General features: G+C 46.8%; 1 protein-coding gene across 3 annotated transcripts; it reads right to left on the bottom strand.

The window, feature by feature from the left end:
- Positions 1 to 1,188: 1,188 nt before the first annotated feature.
- On the bottom strand, positions 1,189 to 15,977 carry LOC137357259 (STAM-binding protein-like). Of its 3 annotated transcripts, none has more exons than XM_068023468.1 (10): positions 15,870 to 15,977; positions 13,446 to 13,663; positions 11,236 to 11,311; positions 9,393 to 9,488; positions 8,790 to 9,138; positions 7,371 to 7,495; positions 6,129 to 6,266; positions 5,236 to 5,348; positions 2,696 to 2,795; positions 1,189 to 1,641 (listed from the first exon to the last, which is right to left on the bottom strand). In XM_068023468.1, exons 2-10 carry the CDS (start codon positions 13,646 to 13,648, stop codon positions 1,585 to 1,587), a joined length of 1,257 nt encoding a protein of 418 aa, XP_067879569.1. In that variant the 5' UTR covers positions 13,649 to 13,663; positions 15,870 to 15,977; the 3' UTR covers positions 1,189 to 1,584. The 3 variants fall into 3 exon arrangements, 2 of the variants coding, with proteins under 2 accessions (XP_067879569.1, XP_067879568.1); XM_068023467.1 differs by lacking the exon at positions 15,870 to 15,977 and adding an exon at positions 15,180 to 15,453; XR_010971159.1 differs by lacking the exons at positions 5,236 to 5,348; positions 15,870 to 15,977 and adding an exon at positions 15,180 to 15,461.
- Between the last annotated feature and the right edge of the window lie 1,289 nt (positions 15,978 to 17,266).

Raw genomic sequence — 17,266 nt, forward strand, 5'->3', positions numbered from 1 at the left:
CAAAAGCAGGGAGGTCATGTTGGAGTTATATAGAACTTTGGTAAGGCCACAGCTGGAGTACTGTGTGCAATTCTGGTCGCCACATTATAGGAAGGATGTGATTGCACTGGAGGGGGTGCAGAGGCGATTCACCAGGATGTTGCCTGGGATGGAACATTTAAGCTATGAAGAGAAGTTGGATAGGCTTGGGTTGTTTTCGCTGGAGCAGAGAAGGCTGAGGGGTGACCTGATTGAGGTGTACAAGATTATGAGGGGCATGGACATGGTGGATAGGGAGCAGCTGTTCCCCTTAGTTGAAGGGTCAGTTACTAGGGGACTCAAGTTTAAGGTGAGGGGCAGGAGGTTTAAGGGGGATTTGAGGAAGAACTTTTTTACCCAGAGGGTGGTGAAAGTCTGGAATGCCCTGCCTGGGAGAGTGGTAGAGGCGGGTTGCCTCACATCCTTTAAAAAGTACCTGGATGAGCACTTGGTACGTCATAACATTCGAGACAATGGGCCAAGTGCTGGCAAATGGGATTAGGTAGACAGGTCAGGTGTTTTAATGCATCGGTGCAGACTCGATGGGCCGAAGGGCCTCTTCTGCACTGTATTATTCTGTGATTCTGTGAAGTAATCCGCTTTCATCAGGAAAAACATCTTCATACAAAGGGTAGTGGAAATCTGCAACTCTCTACCACCCTCCCAGGCAGTGCATTCCAGACTTTCACCACCCTCTGGGTAAAAAAGTTCTTGTTGAGGCTGTGTGGGGTCAACTGAAAATTTCAAAACTTAGTGATAGATTTTTGTTGGGTAAGGGTATTAAGCTTGATGGAACAAAGGCAGGCAAATGGAGTGAAGATAAAGTCTAACTGAATGGCTGAACAGTCTCAAGGGGCTGAATGGCCTCTCCTGTTGCTAACTGGAGAACATTTCTCACTGCCATTTTACACACATTTTCTTCAAGTGATACACCAAAGCAAGCTTCATGGGCTGCAAAAGACAAGGACTCATCTGACCAACCTGCTACTGCATTTCCTCAGGATTCGATAAAGGTCTTATTGTGGCATGTGGTCTCTCAACACTTCTGAACAACATTCACTTAGATTAAGCAGAACTTCAAAATACCTGCACGGCACAGACCACAGGCTAATCCAGAAGGCATCTGAGCAAAACTGAGGGGCCTGGGGAGGAAATGACAAAATCAAAAACCAAATGGCCAAACATGGTTTATTGATGTGCAAAGCAACAATAATTAGGCCAAATAAGGTTAACAAAGGCCAAAGTGCAGTCAGATCTAACAAAAAAAAAACAATCGACAAGCATCTTACTTCATCTCTCACGTTTCATTGGTTTAAGTGCAGCAGTGCGGGCTTTTAAATAATGGAGCTCCCGCTTTCTGTACAGGATAGAGTTTGGAACTGGCAACATATTAAGTAGTATTTTAGAATAATTACAATCAAATTAAAAACACCTCAATCAAAGAAAGTGTCATAAGTTCAGAAGGATTAGAGTTGCAGAGTCCTCTGCCTCTGGTACTGAAGACAGTGACATCATGGTTAGTGGTTTCTATGGAAACCAAAGATGGTCAGACGACAAAGGCACCAATCACCGAAGGTCCAGCACTGTAACGTTTGTCTCTGTTACAGAAACATGTGAGCATGCCTGAAAAAAGCAGATGGAGACACATTAATAAAGTGGCTACTAAAATGCAACTTGTTAGGACATTGCCAGAGAGTGGTCAGTAATAAGAAGTCATCGCGCCTGCTGAGAGGTCACAAACTGAGGCAAATTCCAGCCTGTGACCAGAGTTCATACTCTCTGAGCACTGAGGGCAGCAGTCAGCTGACACTGGTGAATCTGATTTAAGACAAGTCAGGAGTCCTTGGCACCACACAGGCCAATGTGGGGCAAGGGGTTCTCAAAGGCTCACTGGGGGACTTGGGGAGACTTACTGTGCATGCCTAGCTTGGTCTGAGCAATGTGGGAAACATTAAGTGGCCAATCCTTACAAGTGAATTTCGTAAACTCAAAGCAGGTTTGAGTTGCGGCTTCATGGTTGAACAACACTCATTCCCACGCTGCAATTGAGAACGCTGTGAACGCACCTCTTTCAGACGGGATTAAAAGCCTTTGTCAAATATCGATGCAGAAACTCTGGCCCAACTATCTAGGCGCTTAGTTCTCTTGCCTGCTTTCCTTATGGTCCCAGGAGCACGGGCTAACGTTCCCAAACAACCAGAGCAGATCTCTGCCTTTATTAAAAGTGTAACATAAAATCATTCCTGGCTGACTTTGCCCGACGCCTCGCTTCACTTAGGCTCCCAGGAAAGCTCACACAAGAGCTGAACTGGGTAAGTGTTCATTACTCTGTCGAATAATCTAACCCACTCCTGTACACATGATGGAGTCAGTCTCTAATGTTGATCAAATCAGGTCCAATGCAAGCAGCAAAGAACCTTTAGCTGGGAAGAGTGAATGGGTGCAGTGGCCTTGGTTCAATGACGTAGAACTAGGAGACCATCTGCTGCAACATTATCGTATATTCAGGTTTAATACACGGTTTGCCAGAAACGCATGGGGCTGAGATATGCATCGAGGACAAGAAACAAAGAACCTCAAACAATAGTTAATTACTGCCTTGGATAATCACAAGTTTTCTGTTGCAAAATAGATTTTGTTTCCATTCAGAATGCTGCATGCAGGAAATGCTACTTACATTAAACAGAGGTGGATCCTTGGGATGTGGATGAAAGCCTTTCTGCTTACAGAAAGAAATCTCATCCATCCCGTGGTCTGTCAGTCTGAAAAAGCCTGACCTAAACAAACAGAGAAATCAGTCAGAGCACAGGGTGGGAAACATCAAACACACAAAACTAGCAGCAATCCTTCCAGTATTTCAAACCTCTGTGGTGTTGCATGAAAATTCTCTACCTCATGTGGTCCACACAGAAAGAGTTAGATAAACATGACTACAGCAACAACCCGAGTTAACATTCAAACAACCAGTGCAGCAGCAGGTCAGGCAGATTAAACAAACAAAGTCTCACTATGTCACTGCTTCATTCACCTTTTCCTTTATCCTACACTTGCTAACCTTGTTAACGGCTTGAACGATTGCCTTTAGCCCTTTTCCTCGGGTTCTCAGATGACACAGCAGATATTGATGCCCGAACAGTCCGCAATGTCATTAGAAATTGCAAGATCACAGCTTCAAAACAGTTCAGAAAATTGAGTTTCATGGGGACCCAACTGCATTTACTCATGATAGTGATGTGCTTGGCTCTGTGTCAGAAGGTTGTGGGTTCCACTTTAGGTCTTGAGCACAAACATTTAAGCTGACACTCCAGTACAGTACTGAGGGAGTGCTCCACTGTCATCTTTCTGATGAGATTCTGTACGGTCTCTCATGTGGACGTAAATGATCCCATGGTGCTACTTCGAAGAGCAGAGGAACTATCCCTGCTGCTCTGGCCAATATTTATCCTTCAATCAACATCACAAAGAAACAAGATGATCTGGTCATTATCACACCGGTTTGTGGGAACTTGCTGTGCGCAAATTGTCTGCCGCGTTTCCTACATTACAACAATGACTACACTTCAAAAGTACCTCATTGGCTGTAAAGAGCTTTTGGATGTCCGGTGGTCATGAAAGGTGCTTATATAAATGCAAGTCTTTCTTCTACACTGTACACAACAGGCTGTGCAGCAAATCAAACAGTACCTAACCACCAGAGCCTTCTCCAGTGCCTGATGAGAGAACTGTATTACCTGTTGTATTGGACCAGACAGAATAAATGTTTCTGTTCCAATGTTGCTGGTAACCCGAGTTCTTTCTGGCCAAGTGTCTCAACCTGTCTGAAGGTCCAGCTACTTCCACAAGTTCGCTCCTAATCACTGTGGCATAAACACGCAGGCACGCCACACTTGATAACTCACTTCTACTTCCCGAGTTCCGGCCAGCTCCCAAGGGTTAAATCTCCACTCTTCCTATTCCACAACAAGCTAATAAAAGTATGGATATCAAGTGACATAGGATCATGGGATTGGTGCAGAATTCAGACCCTGACTGTGATGCCCTTACTTTCCAAGCCTTTGAAAGAGTTAGGTCCACTCTTATGCCACATTAGATCACTCCTACAGGTGAGTCCAGCTTGCTCTGCCTTTGAACGTGCTTTTACTCACATTGATATCTGGATAGATTTTCAGTAAATTGCTTAGGATAATGATCGATCTTTCTCTTTAGCGGCTAGAACTATCCATATAGTTTCCCTCCTGTCTTTCATAGTGTACTGGGCAACATTTAACCCTCGATACAGATTAGTTGGTCCTTTATCTCACTGCTGTTTGTGCATTGTATTGTGAGCAATATTGATGCCACATTTGCTCACATTGGCAACAGCCCTTTACAGTAATTCACTATAAGCAACACTTGAAACAACAGTCAGGAAACTATACAATCCAAGACTTTGTTTTTAGTGACAAGGAGCTGACAGGAGCCCCCAAATTTTCAAGCACCCTCCTCTCCCCCCAGACCATCTGCCCTTCCGAACCCTCATCCTAACCCTCCCCCCAAATAGTTGCATTTCTCACTCTTCCATTAGTGATAAAGTGGATGCAAATATAAATTGCAGTATTCACGAAAATAAATGCTTGCTTCTCTCGGTTCTGCACTGTTGTTGGAGCCTCCCCTCCCCTTCTGACAATCCACCACTTGTTCCTTCTGCCTGTCCTGCAGCCTCAAGTTAGGCCTTCAAAATAAGGAAAGCTTATTTGAGCCTTTTAGCGACAGGAGGAGGCCATTCAGCCCATCAAGCCTATTATGTCATTCAATTATGGCTGATCTGTATCATATGTCCACTTACCTTTGCTTACCCTTGATACTCTTTACCCAATGAAAATCTATCAAGCTCCAATTGACCCCCAGCCTCAACAGCTTTTGGGGAGAGCGTTCCAGATTTCTACTACCCCATGTGTGTAGAAGTGCTTCCTGATTTCACTTCTGAACCGCCTGGCTCTAATTTTGGGATTACGCTGCCTCTGGACTCTCAGAGGAAATAGTTCTCTCTCTCTACCAAATCCTTTAATCATCTTAAACACCTCAATTACATAACACCTTGATCTTCTATACTCGAGGGAATACAAGCCCTGTCGATACAGCCTGTCCTCACAAGTTAACCATTTAAATGTTGTCTGAAGACTTGCATTCTTTTAATCGAGTGAAACAGAGCACACATTAATACCATCACATACTCACTCTTGGTACTTGGGTGAGCAAACGATAGCTATGGCCTCTGGAAGCATTATCTGGTATGAGCTGTGGGTGTGGAGGTCCACACTGGACAGGAATGCAGTCTGGGTTGGGTGGGTCTGGAAACGCACACCAAAAAGATCACTCAGAGTGACACACAATCCACAGAGTAAAAACATAATCGGTACCTGGGAGTGGAGAATCGAGCTGCAGGAGGAGGAGGTGGATTTAATCACATTACTCCAGACATTTCCTGACCACAGCAGCACTGATACAGGAGACAGCGTGTGGAGAGTGACAGCACAAGCACAGCCAAGGTACCTGCATGACATGGGAGAGCAACAGACTAGGGCTACCACATCCCAACACAAACCCCTCCCACAGGCTTGGCTTGGCTGCTATGAAGGATGAGAAGTTGCGAGGGGACAACCCCAGGCTGACCCTGATACGCTCTCCAGTGACCGACAACAGATCGCTTTTGTGCTCGCAGTCTGGCGAACATGAAAAAAATAAAACCCCCAAAAAGGAAGACAATTTCCCCTTTCTTTCTGAAGACACTGACCCGATTAACCCACAGATCTCCCCCTCCTCCCCCCCCACCCCCCCCCACACCGATACCTCAACCCGATTGGTCATTCTCCATGCATGAGTCTCGACAGTCAGCACTGACAGCACACTTAACAGTAGGACATGTCATTACAAAGCCCAGTCCTGTCCATTTCTATGGAGGTGCACTGGGTGATGATCAGGACTCAATTCACTCCCTGTAAGGTTACACAGTACAGCCCTAACATCAGTACTATCAGACTGCCTCTGACTTAGTGACTCAGCAAGGAGCAGGGACAATACCCAGGATATATAGCCACAGAGAGTTACAGGCACACAAGAACACGACTCACATGGATCCAGCCCAAGGTTATTAGGTCCTCTCGATCCTGAATAAAGAAGAGTTCCTCTTCATTCTCTGTGTTACAGTAATCAGGACCCGAACTCTGTTTAGGCACGATTACATGGGTTATGGTAAACATATTCTGCATCTGCAAGAAAAATGAACAGATCAGAATACAGCACCAGTCCTGCTACAAATCCAGCCAGATGTCTGAGGTAATGGTACAATTACAGTGCAGAGTGGCACCAAGGCACAGCAATATACAGGCAAGGTGCTTTTTTAAATTCATTCTCAGGATGCCGGTATTGCTGGCAAGGCCAGCATTTACTGTCCATCCCCAGTTGCCCCTAGAGAAGATGGTGCTGAGCTGTCTTCTGAATCGCTGCAGTCTGTATGCTGTTCGGTAGGGAGTTCCACAATTTTAACCCAACAATGATGAAAGAACGGTGATGTATCTCAAAGTTAGGATGGTGTGTGATTTGGAGGAGAACTTGCAGGTGGTGGTGTTCCAGTGTGCCTCCAGCCCTTTGTCCTTCTAGGTGGTAGAGGCTGAAGTTTGGGAGGTGCTGTTGATGGAGCCTTGGTGCATTGCTGCAGTGCATCTTGTAGATGGTACACACTGCTGTCGCTGTGCCTCAGTGGTGGAGGGAGTGAACGTTGAAGGTGGTGGATGGGATGCCAGTCAAGCGGGCTGCTTTGTCCTGGATGGCGTTGAGCTTTTTGAGTGCTGCTGGAGCTGCACCCATCCAGGCAAGTGCAGAGTATTCCATCACACTCCTGATGGGTGTCATGTTGGTGGTGATGAGGCTTTGTGGAAATGTGTAGTTGCCAATCTTCAGAAATACATTGGAATGGACAATGAGGGACAGATTATACCCCATGCTGTGGGGTTGTTAAGACTCCAGGGGGCTGCTCCTATGCCTCCTCCATATTGATAGGAGTTCAGAGAAGGCATGTACGTGTGTTAAACAACTCAGTGCTGTTGCAATCACTAATGAATGAACAGCAATTGATAGGGAGCCAGTTTAGACCCACCGATCTCTAACCTCAGAAAGGCAAATCAATCACATTAGACCAGATGACAACAAGTTTGCTGCCCAGTAAACTACCAACACCTATCACACCTCTTATTACTCATTTATCTGTGCTTACTCTGCTTTGCCAGAGCATGCACAATCTACCCCGTGGCTGAGAAGCAGGGACACCTCCAGTTACAAAACTGAAGAGTTAGCAATTCACACACAGTCCTTACCAGTTTGCCACAGAGAATGCCGCAGGTCTCCACCCCTCGGGCAGTGTTGGCCTCAGCGAGCTGGAGAAACTGCTGACACAGGCCTTTGGGAACCACCACATTCCGCAGTCTGTCTGCAGAAAAATCTGGAATAGAAAATACACAAGTTCCAATGTTATCTCCTCTGTGAACAAATACTATCCTTTTCCAGTACTGCATTTTCTTGTGCGAGCTGTTCGATCGTTGTCCATTCAGTTTCCTCCCTCTCGCCTGTTATAGGGTTATGGTCAGCCTGTGGTCTTCCTGTGTGACCTGAGTCTCCGTGTATTGGCGGGATATTGGACCACGGGGTGCATCACAGCCATGTTGGACCTTGTCCTCAGCCACTCAGCATGTGGATGCACACACTCGCCCTCCAGCGGGGTTTCATTGATAACAGGGAGCAGGAACCTTGGTGCCGTCTCTGTTTCACCCCCTACCACATCTCCAATGCCAGGATGCTGAGGTCAGTTATAATTGATCCTCTGTTGCCAGTCTAGCCCCAGATAAGCCAACTCCTGGAGATCAGAAATCAAAACGAGGACTGTTTGATCTGTGTGAATACAGACAGTTCCACACAGTCCAGTTCCCTTCTGGGAGAATGAGTTGCACATGCCATTTTCAGTCAGGGCGAGGGCCGTCTGCGGGGTGCGACGACCCATTGAAGTGGAAGCAAAGGGAGTGACCGCCCACATTCACTTTACGGCTCGACCTCATGGCGTACTGCACAGCTAATCTGTCCTGAGCAGGCAAACCTTTTTATACTCGGGTAACATTTTCAATTTTTAATCAGAACAGAATAACGATCCTCCCCGTCACTGTAACTCGAACTAAAGTAAGTGCTGCCATTGGTTTTCGACCTGGTTCCATGCTCCCCCACCACTGAAGAGAAAGGAATACGCTAAATAAAACTCAGTAGTTTTCACTCCGAACATCAACTCTGCAAAGTGCAAGGTCCAATGAATTCAAGTCACTCGAATTACACAAACTTTACAGCACAGAAACAGGCCATTTCGCCCAAAAGGCCTATGCTGGTGTTTATGATCTACATGTGCCTCCTCCAACCCCACTTCATATCTCATATCCTTCTATTTCTTTTTCCGTCATGTACTTAATCGAACTTATTGCAAATGCATCTATGCTATTCATCTCAACTGCTCCCTGTGGTAGTGAGTTATCATTCTCACCACTCTCTGAGTAAAGATGTTTCTCCAGAATTCCTGATTGGATTTACTGATGACTAGTTCTGGTCTCCCCTGAAAGTGACATTTTCTCAACATCTATCTATCAGGTCGCCTCTCTTTTCTACAATATAAATCCCCCAGCCTATTCAACCTTTCCTAATAGTTATTAACGGAACCAGCAAGTGTTTTCTTTAAAATACAAGGGATCAGTCCTCACTGTTCCAGTTGGTTCCAAAAGCTGTGGGTTTCTTCGATCGATCGACGACAGGTGGTACAGTGTTCGGGAGACTCACAGCGGGTGATGTCGGAGGAAGATTATTCGGTGGTCTCTGAACGCCCGGTACGAGGGGGAAGTCTTCAGGCATGGGGGAATTTTCTGGTTTGGCGAATTCCTCCAGCACTTTCAGCCGCTCCTTCTCCAGCTCTTTCCGTCTTATCATCTCCTCGAAGGCGTGGAGCTGCTCCTGCTCCGCTTGCTGCTGTCGCATTCGTGCCACCCTCTGCTTTTCATCTTCCAGCTCTTGCTGCCGGGCCAGCTCCTGTGCACATTTTTCATCTTCCCTCCGCTGTAAAGAGGAAGAAAGGCGTCAGCGATACAGTACCACGGGTTTGTCAGCTAATTCTAGTCCAGGTTTTCGACAGCAACAGCATTGTCTGCCTTTGATCTGGTGTTTCATGGCTGTTACAGTATTTTGCCTGGGCTGCTCTACACCAAACGTCTTGCTGTCGAAACCTGGCCCCTTGTAAGAAAGGCTGCAGGCGGTCCAGAGCAAGGACTGGCACAGACTGTCCAGCATAGCTTGTGCTGAGCTGTGTTTACCTGTAGCTGCTGATGCTCGGCATACTCGATCCCGTATCGCTTTAGAAGCTCCCCCTTCAGCTGCTCGGCCCTTGGAAATGCAATTTCTTTCAGTTTCTATCACACACAGGAAAAGAAAAGCAAGAGTCCAGTATATTACATCATGTAGTTTTTCCCTTTCAAAAGCCTCACTTGCAGCATTGCAGTGACACTTCGGACTATGCACTCAGTGCTCTTTTCAACACCTATGATACAAAGACACAGTACAAACGAACACTTTTGTTACATAACATGGTACAGATGGAATAGTAATGGATAATCGGGACAACAGGAAGGACAGGTTTTGGCCATCACTTGCATCAGCTGAAACACAGTGACACACCCCACTGTATCATTCCCTGATCCATCCAACATTGAATCCATGCTGCTTTCCCCTTTCCTACAGTGATGTTGTATAGGTTGTATAGTATCAGGGTGAACTGTCTGACTGGGCGACTCTCAAACAAGCAGTTTTTAAAATTAAAGCAGAACTCACAGCTGCACATCCAGACTCTTCAAATCCATTTTACAGCACTGCCGCACTCAAAAACATGGCACGATACGTCTTGTTTGCTTGATCAAATGGTGCATCATGTAAGGCACTAAAGGATTTTCAAATTATTCCATCAGGTTTAAAAATATTCTCTCGGTCTAATTTCCTGAAGGCTTGAAAGGGAGACTTTATTTTTGCAAATGGCAACCATCAATTTTGAGAAAACTCGACAACCACACTTGCCTTACTTCCTGTCCATGTGCCAATTCTGTTTCCTCCAATTCCCCCTCTCCTTCAGCAGCACTAATAGGACAGCTTGGGATCATCACCCATACCCAGTGGGTTAACCTATAGATTGAGTCAGCATTAACCAGTCAGCATTCTTTAATTCCTCCTTTTCCTTCTCCCGCACCTCCCACAGTTACCAACTCTTGGGATTTGGTCACACGGAGTGGGCTACACAATCTCACCTACAACACCATTCTTCATGCATGTTCCAGACAGTGAATATCAGCAGGCTATTGAACTGTGCACAGCACTGTAGTGAAGCCTGATCGAAGAATCAGTAATGTCCCAATGAAGAATCATAGTGCCCTGGCAGTTACCAGCACAGTGAGGACATTGTATTCCAGTCACAACACAAAATGCACATTGTCCGTCCCCTGCCTGCTCCTCATTGCTGCTTTCAACAAGAGCCCCATTATTTTTGAGTACAATGGGCTGAGAAAAAAAAAACCTCAACCACACACTGACCGACTGTATTATTCCCAATTCCTGCAAGTGCGATTTCAAAGTGGGAATTTGTAACTATTCCCACTTAGTGAGGTAGAAAATGCTTTCCCCACATTGTGTAGGTATATGTCCAAGTTGCTGCACAGAACATGCTGGTCCAGGCAGCATCACACATTGGTGTCACAGCACGGACAAGGAGAACCGCTGGAAATACTCAGCAGGTCTGGCAGCAGAAAGAGAAAGTTGGCTAATGTCTAACTGCTGTCTCTGGACATGCCGAGACCCAGCTCATACTTAGCACACAGAGTCCTCTCTGCTGCTGGACAGTCCTTTCCAGCCATGAGGGCCTCAGGGCTCAGATCCAGGCTGGTAATGCTTTCTGCTTATCAAACGTCCCGACAATGTGAATGGAACAAATCCCACACTGCCAGAGGCACTGATATCTCATCCGGACTGCAGGAGCCACTGGCTCTATTCAGAGAAATTAGACATATCCTACCCTACTGGGAGTCAGCCAGATCGGACACTGCGAGCACATTCCAAGCTGTGCAGCCTGTCTCTGGCTGCAATGAAACGCTAAATGAAGAACTTCTTTCTTACTTTTATTGTCTCCTTCTTCTCCGGTATTACGCTGGTTTTATAATCCCGATGCTTAGGCAGCTTTTCCAAGAACAACCTGGGCAATAAGCAGAAAACAATAATGACACACTGCCCAGGACACACATGGCAAGTGCACCAATAGTAGAAGCAGATCTTGGACACAAAGCAGATACAGTTTCATTAAAACTGCCAAGGGACAGTGAAACCTCTGGTCACACCACTAACACCTAAGGGGCTTGCATCTGGCATCCATATTTGCAAAATGGTCATTGTATGTACACGAAACCGGGTAAGCCAAATATCCTGGGATTGGTTGTATTTCCTGCAGCGTTCCTTCATTTGTTACCCTCACCTGGGATCGTGCTGAATTCTGGAGCCCAGCCAGAAGGCTGTCATTGCCTTTCCGTTCTTTGGGTTTCCCAGTCCATTGCCGTCACGTGCCCTGATCCTGGGAACTCCTACGTTAGCAGCCTGCACAGGATAGGGTGGCTGCTGTAGGCGTCTGGGAGATCCCCGTCAAATTGAGGAGCAGTGCGTAGATTAATGATCTGCATGCAGGCCCCTGTGCAGAAGTCCCTCCTCCCTGTGCTGCAGAGGCTGTTTGAAAGGTTGGTGGTGGGGGAGGGGTGCTTAGAGGGCTGTTAGCAGCTTATTAGTACCTAACATACTGGTGGAGCATAATGCCTCGTGACCAAAACTGGTTGGAGGCATTCCTGGAGGTTTGATCAAATGCTGTTCTGACCACATGATATTTGACTACACAACACCAGATCGCAAGCTCCATCTCACCCCCAGCCTCTGCATTCCTCCGACTCCCGTCCCTCATTTGCTCCCAACACTCTATTTTTTGTAGATGGTACATACTGCAGCAAGACCAGGACAATGTTAAGGCTTGGGCTGTTAAGTGGCAAATAACATTCATGCCATACAAGTGCCAGTGAGAGTATAATCACCTCCTCTTGATATTCAAAAGCATTACTAATACTGAATCCCCCCCCTTCACATTCTGTGGGGTTACCATGGACCAGAAACTTAGATACACCAGCCACATAAATACTGTGGGTATCTGCAGGTCAGAGGCTTGGAATTCTGCAGTGAGTAACTCACCTCCTGACTCCCCAAAGCCTGTCCACCATCTACAAGGTACAAGTCAGGAGTGTGATGGAATACTCTCCACTTGCCTGGATGAGTGCAGCTCCAACAACACTCAGGAAGCTCAACACCATCCAGGACAAAGCAGCCCGCTTGTTTGGCACCCCATCCACCACCTTCAACATTCACTCCTTCCACCACCGACGCAGTGGCAGCAGTGTGTACCATCTACAAGATGCACTGCAGCAATTTGCCAAGACTCCATCAACAGTACCCTCTAAATCCGCCACCACTACCACTTAGAAGAACAAGGGCAGCAGACATTTGGGAACACCAGGACCTGCAGGTTCCTCTCCAAGTCACACACCATCCTGACTTGGAACTATATCACTGTCACTGGGTCAAAATCCTGGAACTCCCTCCCTAACAGCAACGTGGGTGTACCTACCCCACACGGATTGCAGTGGTTCAAGAAGATGGCTCACCACCACCATCTCGAGGACTATTAAGAATGGGCCATAAATCTGGCTTTGCCAGCGATGTCCACATTGCATGAACAAATAAAAAGCCAAATTATATTTCAACAGTTTAAAAGTAACTTTCATCCCATCCTGTATAAAAATGTATTGCTACAGTGCATTTGATAACTCAGTACTGTCCCTGAGAGGGCAGCACCTTCAGTACAGCCCCTCCAACAGTGCTGCACTCCCTCAGTACTGTCCCTCCATGAGAGCAGCACTCCCTCAGTACTGACCCTCCAATGGAGCAGCACCCCCTCAGTACTGACCCCTCCAACAGAGCAGCACACCCACAGTAACGACCTTCCCACAGTGCAGCACACCCTCAGTACCGTCCCTCCAACAGAGCAGCACTCCCTCAGTAATGTCCCGCCAACAGAGCAGCACACCCTCACTACTAACCCTCTGACACAACAGCACTCCTTCAGTATTGCACTGGAAGTGTTAGCCTGGATTTTGTGCCCATGTCTCAGGAGTGGGATCGAATCCACAACCTTCTGTTTCTGAGATGAATGCGCTACCGAGCCAGGGCGGACACCTCCAAAGCTTAAGCCTTTGGCTGAGCAGTGCCACACAGTTTGGTGATATCAGGGAACTTACGTTATATACTTGTTGTAGAGAACGAATGCACTTTCCAGGTTGCCTTCATCCACATAAACTGAGGCCATTCGTATCATTTCGACTCCAGAACGGAAGTACCTCCGTGGAGGGACATCATCATTTACGTCCACAGAACTTCCCTTCTTGGTGAGAGCCCGCACACGATCCTCAGGAGACAAGCTCACATCATGGTGTTCCGGCATCGCACGCAGCCCGCTCTACCCAAGGGAAAGGATTGCTCAGTTTCACATCACATCACATCATAACACAACGACAACTAGTTCACAATTAGACCTCAGTCCAATGACCTAGGAAAGGCACTCAGTGTTACTACTCTCTGACTGACTGATGTTAGAGGCAGAGGGATTGGTCTGCCATTCCTGGGGAAATTAGCCAGGGCTTCTGATCCTGGGACTCTCAATGGCCCCTTATCCCAGGCTCAGCTGTTCTACACAATATCTCCTCACAGGATAATCCCTTCATTCCAGGAATCAGTCTTGTGAACCTTTGTTGCACTCCCTCCCGAGGAAGCTTGTCCTTCCTTAGGTAAGGAAACCAAAACACCGTACTCCAGGTGTGGTCTCAATAATGCCCTATATAATTGCAATAAGACTTTAATTTTTATTCTCCAACCCCATTGTAATAAAGGTGAACCTAACATTTGCTTTCCTAATTGCTTGCTGCACATTAATTTTCTGCAAGTCATACAAACAAAAATCCATGTTGATTCTGCCTAATCATATGATCTTCCATGTGCCCTTATACCACATGCTTAATAATAGCATTTTCCCTCCCTCCTGATGTTCGGCTACCTGGCCTCTCATTCCGTTTTCTCCATCCCTCCTTTCTCGGATAGTGGAGTTACGTTTGTGACCTTCCAATCCACAGAGACGATTCTAGAATCTAGGGAATTCTGGAAGATCACAAGTTTCTCTCTACATTACCAGTTCTCGATAGCTGTAATCTCTCCATTCTGGTATTATCCTTTCAAATCTTTTTCTGCACTTTGTCTAGTGCTTCTATATCTCCTTTATTATACAGAGACCAGATCTGTGCACAGTACTCCAAGGCAGCCTGACCAGGGCCCTATACAAGTTTAGCATAACTTGACTATTATTGACATTCTATATACCTAGAATTTTGTTTGCATTTTTAACAGCTTTGCTGACCTGTGATGCTGCTTTTAATGATTTAGTTACCTGTCTCCTTAGATCTCTTTGCTCTTCTACCCCATTGAGCTTCTTAATGTGTAAGGTGCAGGTGATGGCTGTTTTTCCAACCAAAGTGCATCACCTCGCATTTATCTGTGTTAAAACTTATTTTTCCACCAAATGCCCCCAGTCTGCAAGTTTTTAAATGTCTTATGTTATGTTGCATTCTTCCTCAGTGTTAGCTATGACCCTAGTTTGGTATCCTCTGCAAATTTTGATACTGAATTACTTATTCCCAAGTCCAAATCATTAGAGAACAGTGGCCCCAGCATGATCTTCGTGGAACACTGTTTTGTACCTTCCTCTAATCTTCATAACTACCCTTTCTTTCTGCTTTCTATGTTATAGAATGGTTACAACATGGAAGGAGGCCATTCAGCCTGTCACTTTCTTGCCAACGCTCTTCAAGATCTCAGTTGTTCCCACTCCCCTGCTCCTTTCCTGTACCCAATTTACTATCCATTTGGCTATTGATCCTGACTCCACGCGCAATAGCTTTTGTCATGAGCCTATTGTGTGGTACCTTATCAAAGGCTTTTTGAAAATCCAAATACATGACATCCGCTGCATTTCCTTTGTCTACGATTACCATGCTGGCTGCCTCTAATCTGCTTGAATTTCTCCAAGTGTTCAGCCACTGTATCCTTAATGATAGATTAAAGGGAGAGGGATTCTTAGACTGCACCCAGCAATGTTAAGCCACGTGCAGCATGTCCAACAAGGGGCCTGGTTGCAGGTAAGTAAAATGCCTGCTGATAGGAAAGCCCTGGAGAAAGAGTGATCATAACTTAGTTAGGATCACACCCAAAACATGAGGGTGGGAGCAGCAAGTGACAGATCGAAGAGACTGCCTGCCCCAGGAAATCACTGAATGGCAGGAGGGGGAGTGAGGGGCAGGAGGGCAAATCCCTCAAATTATGGAAGGAGGGACCTTGGGACGGGGAGGAGGGCCTTGAGAAGAGGGGGGGGGGGAGGGGTCCGGCAGGTTGTGGGGAGGGGCCTGGGTGACGTGGTGGGGGGGGAAAGGGGTCGGTCCGCGGCGAGAATCAGGGAGGCGGCGCCGGCTGGGCCTGTTCCGGGCCGGGTTCCGATCCCTATCCCGCCACCCGACCCCCGGTGGATAAGACTAACTCCCCTCCAAGCCGGTATCAGTGCCTTCAGCCGCGGGGTGAACATAAAAATAACCCCCGGGAGGCCGCGCTCCCTCACTCACCCGTCCAGCACCGCCGATCCGGTTCTCGCTTCCCGGTCAGCGGAGGCGGGATTGGAAACAACGAACAGGCCGCAGCCCCGCCCCTTTGCGCTGCTTCACCGGAAACCCCGGGGCCGGTAAAACAAAACCTCGCTTACCGACCAATCAGAGCGCGAGGGGAGCCAGCTGTCAATCACTGACACAGGTCGGCAAACTCCGCCCAGCTGTCAATCACTGACACAGGTCGGCAAACTCCGCCCAGCTGTCAATCACTGACACAGGTCGGCAAACTCCGCCCAGCTGTCAATCACTGACACAGGTCGGCAAACTCCGCCCAGCTGTCAATCACTGCCCGCAGCTGGCAAGCCCCGCCCAGCTGCCCAGGATTCCATTTGGCCCACCCTGCCCGTGCCGGCTCTTTGAAAGAGCTTTCCAACTAGTTTCAGTCTCCTACTCTTTCCCCAAAGCCCTGTAAATGTTTTCCTTCAAATATCCTTAATAAAGTCCAATCTGCTTTAAGCAGTGGATTCCAAATCACAACAATTCACTATTTAAAAAGTGTTTCATGTCTCCCTCAGTTCTTTTGCCAGTCACCTTAAATCTGTGTCCTCCAGTTACTGACTCTTGCCACTGAAAACAGTTTCTTATTTTATCTATAAAACCATTTATGATTTTGAACAACTCCACTAAAATCTATTCTCAACCTTCCCCAGCTTCTCCACATTGCTTAAGGCCTTCATCCTGATACCATTCTAATGAATCTCTTCTGTACCCTCTTCAGTGTGTTGACATCCTTCCTAAACTGTGGTGCGCACAATTGGCTCTATGAAGCCTAACCAGTACTTGCTAAAGGTTTAACATAACTTCCTTGCTTTTGTACTCTATGCCTCGATTTTTAAAGCAATTTCATTCTTTACCCCTGGTTCAAACTACAATCCGTAAGCCATCTCGCTCAACTGCGTACCTCATTTTGGGCTATTTACCTCCTATCCCTCTGGCAACCTGCAAGATTTAGCATGTAAAATTAAAGCGCATGGGATTGGGGGTAGTGTATTGCGATGGATAGAAAATTGGTTGGCGGACAGGAAACAAAGAGTAGGGATAAATGGGTCTTTTTCCGAATGGCAGGCAGTGACTAGTGGGGTATCGCAGGGATCGGTGCTCGGGCCCCAGCTATTCACAATATACATGAATGATTTAGATGAGAGAACTAAATGTAATATCTCCAAATTTGCAGATGACACAAAACTGGGTGGGAGGGTGAGTTGTGAGGAGGATGCAGAGGGGCTTCAGGGTGATTTGGACAAGTTGAGTGAGTGGGCAAATGCATGGCAGATGCAGTATAATGTGGATAAATGTGAGGTTATCCACTTTGGTAGCAAAAACAGGAAGGCAGATTATCCGAACGGCTATAAACT

This window comes from Heterodontus francisci, chromosome 47, assembly GCF_036365525.1.
Source record: "Heterodontus francisci isolate sHetFra1 chromosome 47, sHetFra1.hap1, whole genome shotgun sequence".
Lineage (NCBI taxonomy): Eukaryota > Metazoa > Chordata > Chondrichthyes > Heterodontiformes > Heterodontidae > Heterodontus > Heterodontus francisci.